This window comes from Helianthus annuus, chromosome 3 (assembly GCF_002127325.2).
Source record: "Helianthus annuus cultivar XRQ/B chromosome 3, HanXRQr2.0-SUNRISE, whole genome shotgun sequence".
Lineage (NCBI taxonomy): Eukaryota > Viridiplantae > Streptophyta > Magnoliopsida > Asterales > Asteraceae > Helianthus > Helianthus annuus.
Window position 1 is genome coordinate 174,358,826 of NC_035435.2, and position 7,162 is coordinate 174,365,987.

Genomic DNA, 7,162 nt, shown 5'->3' on the forward strand with positions numbered 1-7,162 from the left:
TTCCCTATACGGGCTTGGGGTATGGTATATAAAGTACCGCTTGGTCGGACATTGAATCTTTAATCGGTTAGAGGTTAAATCATTGATATGCTCCGTTTTGAAATGTTTTATTTGCTTAAAGCCTTTGGGGGGGTTAATGACCATGTCCCGGATATCGTTGGCATCATTTTACGAAATGGCCACGACCTAAGCACGGGGTGTAGGCGTACACCCATCAGTGCCAGAAATAAATAATGTGGTGCGTCTATTGATCTTTAACCCGGTCTACGGATTGGGCTACTGAACGCATAAGGAACATGTAATTTTTTTACAAGATTATGTACAAATAATCATCCCAAGTTATAAAAAGTTTGTGCCTCGTGTATTCAAATCAATTTTATTAAACCTTTCAAAAATGAGTCGGTTGAATGTATTTACCAGTGTAAACTGACGTATTTTTCCAAAAAGGTTAAGTGCAGGTACTATGCGAACTAGGCTGGCTTTCTCCTAGCGTCCACAATAAGTCTCGCAAGCTTGGATGTCAAAACTGTTGAACAATGTTTCCTATTTATTTTGATCCACCTGTGGATTACTTTCAACTGTTGTGATACTTGATATTCCAATTATATTCGGTTGAAACATATCTATCTTTTGCTTCCGCTGTGCATTTAAATATTGTGTTGTTTGACTGTAATGTTACCAACTACGTCACGATAATCCCCCACCGGGCCCACCGGTGAAACGTGGAAATATCGGGGTGTGACAGTTGAGTGCTTTGGTCCTCCAGAGTTGCTCACCAGGTGATTCAACTGTTTCTAGGGCTGTAAACGAACCGAACGAACACGAACAAGGCCTTGTTCGTGTTCGTTCGTTAAGGAAATAAATGTGTTCACGAACGGTTCATGAACACTTACCGAACGAGATTTTATGTTCGTGTTCGTTCATTAAGGAAATGAGCGTGTTCGCGAACGGTTCACGAACACAAATGAACACAAATAAATTTGGCGAATGCGACGAAAGATAGAGATAGATGGCCCAGAGAGTAGCACTCGAACTTGAATCCCTTATTGTGGAACGGAGGTCGAACGTATTCGTCAATGTAAATAATGAGAAATGAAAGGGAATGATGCATAAACAAGGTGAAAGTGGGTTTCCTAGTTTAATTGTTAGTGTAATAAAATAAATAAAAGTTTAATAATATAAAAAGTACAAATAAAATATAAGAAAGTACAAAGATCTTCAATTAAAACACAAAAATAAGAATATAAATGAATACCAATCAACGAATGTTCACGAACACGTTCACGAACACCTTACCGAACGTTCACGAACACAATCGAACGAACGAGACCTCTGTTCATGTTCATTCATTTAAATAATCGAACGAAATTTATTGTTCATGTTCGTTCGTTTATTAAACGAACGAACATAAACGAACTTCCCGCTGAACGGTTCACGGATTGTTCGCTGAACGTTCGGTTCGTTTACAACCCTAACTGTTTCAACACAGGCTCGATGGTTAACAACCTAACTTTAATTATAAAAAGTTGAATCATTTTTTTATTTCATGAAATGCCAGCCGAAATGAAAGAGAGTCTGGGTGGCATGTGGAAGTTCGTCGACCTTCTTCCGCTATTCGACCCTCCACAGCATGATAGTGCTAAAAACTATTAGGATAGCGTTATATCTTGGATTGAATAAACACATCTGAGGCTGCGGATTGGGTTCAGCTGCAAGGGGAGCTAAGGAACCAGGTTATGAAACAATCCAATGATGTGTGGAAGTGGAAATTAGAGACGGGAAATATGGAGTTCTCGGTTAGCCATGTCAGAAATTTGTGGAAGACTGGAGGTACCAGAACGGGCCAACCAACAGTTTTAAATAGGAAAGGTTCGCATTGCCCAAGGTGAATTACTTTGCGTTGAGAGTGGTCGATGGGAGAATTCCTAGGGCTTCAAGTCTTGCGGTTAAAAACGTCCACTTCAGCGACGGCTGTGCCCAATGCGTGGGATAGGTGTGGATACAGCAGACTATGTGTTGGTCGAATGCTAAAACCATCAGGTGGTTGGTGTGTGTTTGGTTAAGAGTTCCAATCCCGTCTACTTTCACTTCCATCGCGCAGATTCCGAATCATGGCCTGAACCAAGATGTAAGGGGAAAGAAGCATAGCATCTACTCGCTGTTCCTAATGAATCTCTGGAAGAACCGAAACGAGAGGGTTTTCGAACTAAAGTATACAGATATAACCATGCTCCTGGAAAGTATTCAGGCAGAATCGAATCATACTGGTGGATGGTTAAAAGGAGAAAAATTGTGGGTCTCATCTTAGATAGCTGGAACAATTTTGTAAAACATGGATTTTGGATAGGCTTCTGTCTAGTTTGTTTGTTGTTTTTGTTCTATTTGAGGTGTATTTGCTCTTAGGTTCTGGCTAATATAACAGTTTTGCATTAAATATGCAAAAGAACAATTGCACCAACATTTCAATGTTCATATATTCAACTTATTCCAATGTCATAATATTTTTGCCTACTTGCCATTTGCCAAATTATTATAATCTGGTTTCTTACTTTCGAATAAAACTGGTTACTTAACTGAATATATATTAGCGGTGGGTATATGAATTAATAGCTTTTATGTGGATACATTGAATTTTTGGTAATTGTCATTACTTTAATTTTTTATTTGAATAATCAGAATTATTGTATAATATTAAATCTTTATGTGGGTGACACATTCAATAAAAAAGATAATATAATGACTTATTTATATAAAAAAAATGTTAAGCCGACACTTATACAAAAACAAGCGTGGTGTTATAAGACTTTCTCCAACACCAACGTTTAGGTAAACGACTTCTATAAGGTATATTGTAAAGGCACCTAAAGGTTATATTATTTTAATAATTAAATATCATTTAGTAATTATTTACTGTAATATTAGCCGTAGCTCACTTTTATATGCTTGTCTATTGACCAAATTACAACCTTGGTGAATAAATAATATTTATTATATGCTTGTCTCTATAATCATCTATTCAAGCTATTTCTACACAATCTTTCTTTCGAACAACGTGTGTTCGATTGTATTTAGGTTTTGATTTATTGTTTTAAAACGATTAAACATGTTTGTTATTTAAAAGATACTCTCTTTTTTATATTCTATTTTTAATTAAACTTTAAAAAATGTATAGCTATCCGTCGTTTACGAGTATAAAAGCAGTTTTTTGGTGATAGTGCTACTCAATATACCACCAACAAATATACCATCAAATAATAGGATTTGTTGGTGCGGCTCAATAAGAGCACCATTAAATCTCTAAACACATCATCAAAAAATCAATGATAGAAACTAAATTAGTCCACCATTAAATCTCTAAACACACCACCAAAAAATCAATGATATTTGAACAAATGTTTTTTTTTGTTTTGTTTTTTAATTTATAAAACATCCAAGATCTAATACAAAGGCAAATTAAACAAAAAACTATTCAAACAAAACAATGTATAAAATCTACAAGCATAATGAAATAGGGGGAGGATCAAATGAGAATAAAATTATTGAAAGAAGAAAAAGAAGAAATGACATATTAGTAAAATACTAATTCATTTATAACTCATCTCATTGATTTTTTTCTCTTTAATTAATTAGTCAACTAATTCATTAATTATCCTACATATAATCTACAAAACCTACACATATCAAAATTTTCCTACATATACCTTACACGTTATACAATTTTATCCTACACACATCGAAATTTATCATACACACCTCGAAACATATTCTACACAACTCGTAATTTATCCTACACACCTTTCAATTTATTCTACACTTTAAATTAAGTTGTTTTTTAATTTGAAAAAGTATATATTTTGAAAAGGAGTTACAAATTTAACTTAGTTAGTTATTAAAGGGGAAGAATACAAATTAATGATCTATGTAAGTTTACCAATACACCTTTATATTAAAACTAAATGCAAATATTAAATGAAGTAAAATGAAACATTCTTATTGGTTGAAACTTTTTTTTTCTTCTTACAAAAAAATTCTTCTCATTTAAACTCTCCACTAATGAAATAAAATAAAATTACATGTTCATGGGAAGCTATAAAGAATGAGATACAAACATGATTTCTATAAAGCCATTTCTTAAAATAACAATTTAAACACATACAATCAAACCAAATCAACATAGTGTATAATTGTATATCCTTGGTACTTCAAAGCATAAATGATGTCCATCGCCGTAATAGTTTTCCGGCGAGTATCTTCGGTGTATTTGATGGCATCACGCATAAAATCATCAAGAAAGATCTTCAAAAATATCAGGTCTCTTCGTAGATAAGACCATTGATACGCTTTACGCCACATCGCTGGTTTCTTGATACCATGGAAGCCATTCTGGAAAACTTTCCGGTGATGCTTTGCTCTTCCTTAACATTTTTCTCTCTCTAAAAAAGATTCTGATTTTAACATTGTGTCTGTATATATGTGGGTATAAAGGTTGTGTTTTTGGAGGTATGATTTGATCCATTGATTGAATAGTATGAGAGCAATTGAAAACCGTAGGATTATGATCTATGTGATGCCTACAAAATATTTTGATTGGTTCACTTTGTTGTGCTATTAACAACTTCACCCTCAAAAAATCAATTTAATGGTGATGTATAACTTCTAAGCATTTAATGGTGCTTTGTAATCTATTTTTTTGATTGTGTGTTTATTTATTAGTATGGTAATCTTGTTATTTGGTGCTTCGTATATTCTAAGACACTATCAAAAATTGAATTTGACACCAAAAGAAAAAAAAAGGTTTTGTACAAGTGAGTTATCTCAATGTCATGGTAATAGCTTAACATCATCATTGTTATAAGATACTCAACTATATTTTGATTGTATTATTGTATAATACACATATCAATTTCAATAAAAAGGATATACTAGTCAACACACGTTAACCTCGTATGTGCCATTTTGGTCCATTTTTACCAAAAAGAAATAAAAAAAAATACAAGATGAGAGACTTTGAAGATACTTTCACCCTATAAATACCTCTCCAACCTTCTTCTTTCAAGCACAAAATAGCAAAATGAAAACAAACCTCTCAACTCTCATATTCACTAGTATGTTTCTCGCCGGACTCCTCTTTTTGGAGCCGGTTGCATCGCAAAACTGTAATTGTGCGAAAAACATGTGTTGTAGCCAGTGGGGTTATTGTGGCACAACCAGTGCTTATTGTGGAAAAGGTTGTCAAAGTGGCCCATGTACTAAGCCAGCTCCAACTCCTCCAAGTAATAATGCCAACATTGCTAGTATAGTCACTGTTTCGTTTTTTAGCGCGATTGGTGAAGGGTCTGAAAAAAGTTGTCCTGGAAGAGGGTTTTACACAAGAGATGCATTTCTTAAAGCGATCACGGCCTACCCACAATTTGGTAGATCTGGTTTGATTGCGGATTCAAAACGTGAAATCGCAGCTTTCTTTGCACATGTTACTCATGAGACAGGACGTAAGTCGATGAACTTAACTTCTAGTTTTTTTTCAAACTAATAATCTTAATATAATCAACATGTTCTTCACATGTTAAGACGTGTTGTTCATACCAACCCTAGAAATAGATTTATTGATTCAAATATGACCAAGAAATGTCGTCTAATAGCAATAATGAATCCAATACCATAAAAAAAATAGTGAGAATTAGTGAAAATCTACCAAAAGGAACCCAGTAAAAAAAGCTCTTAAATCCGCCATTGAACTTTAGCACATTGCAATTTTTGTCCGGCTAACTAACACACTTTTTCAGTTCTAATTGTACTCTTAAATTCGTACTTTTGTCCACTACCAGACTTGAAACCCTAATTACGTGGACATATATATTAGTCAAAAGTTATTATTGCTTCTTTTCTTTTTTGACATTTTACATATGCATGTCTAGACTTCTGTTACAAGGAAGAGATAGGTAGTCATTCGAAAGGGTGCTACTTTCTACACCCCCCCTATTTACTTTTTTCACCCCCCTCCTCTCACATACTTACAGGTGGGGCCTGCGTGGGACCGACAGTTTTCCTCTCACAAGGGGGGGTGTAATCAGGAAGGAGGGGGGGTGCGTATAGAATGGGCCCATTCGAAAACATATTGTGACAAAAGCAACAAACAGTATCCATGCAACCCTAGGAAACGTTACTACGGCAGAGGCCCATTTCAACTCACATGGAACTACAACTACGGTCAAGCCGGAAAGAAGCTCGGGTTTGATGGGCTCAACGACCCTGATATCGTAGCTAGAGACCCAGTGGTTGCATTCAAGACCGCGTTGTGGTTTTGGATGAATAATATTCATTCGGGTTTCGTTGCTGGTAAAGGGTTTGCGTATTCAATTAGAAAAATCAATGGAGGTGAGTGCAATGGACATATGCCAGCCGCTGTAAGAGCTCGTGTTTCATACTACACCAGTTATTGTAAGAAATTCGGTGTTTCACCGGAGAAGAACCTCAGTTGTTAGCTTCGTTTTACGACTTGCAACCCTTGCCACATATCTAGCTTACACGGTATATTTGGTTAGGGTTTGCGGGTTACAAGTTTGAATCGTTCTTAATAATAGTCGGTGTTTGAAAATAAATTACTGCTTAGTCTTATCTTTGTGTGACAAATATATTGCTTGATATGTGTCATAACTTAAGGTCAAGTGGTTGTAATATGTAATACTATGTTATGAAAGTATGGTTGTAATATGTAATTTTATGTTTGTAATATGTAATACTATGTTATGGAAGTATGGTTGTAATATGTAATTTTATGTTATAAAAGTATTGTGTTTTGAAATTCAAATCTTAGGTGATCACTCTTAGGCTACATGGTACCAATCCTTCGTTGAAGGATGATCCGTCACCTAAGCGCCACATCATAGCCCTTTTAAGGATGATCCATCCCACAAAAACAATGGAAATGGGAGGATGATCATATCCCACTAGTTTAGTTTTTTTTTTAAATCATCCACTTTTTTAACATTTAACAAATAAAATAGGAAAATAATTTCATTAATATTAAAAAACATTACATAAACTTAAAAAAAAATCCTAAGAACTTAAAAAATATTAAAAAAAACTACTAGTCTTCATCCGGCATGTGGTCGTCAGGTTCGTTTTGTACGTTGTTCCAAATGTACTCCACCAAGTCTGCTTG

General features: G+C 34.8%; 1 protein-coding gene across 1 annotated transcript; it reads left to right on the forward strand.

Annotated features, from left to right (window-relative positions):
• The first annotated feature begins 5,085 nt into the window (after positions 1 to 5,085).
• On the forward strand, positions 5,086 to 6,497 carry LOC110932647 (chitinase 6). Its single transcript, XM_035987803.1, has 3 exons — positions 5,086 to 5,489; positions 5,916 to 5,939; positions 6,094 to 6,497. The coding sequence occupies exons 1-3, from the start codon at positions 5,108 to 5,110 to the stop codon at positions 6,480 to 6,482; spliced, it is 795 nt and encodes a 264-aa protein (XP_035843696.1). The 5' UTR covers positions 5,086 to 5,107; the 3' UTR covers positions 6,483 to 6,497.
• The last annotated feature ends 665 nt before the right edge of the window (positions 6,498 to 7,162 follow it).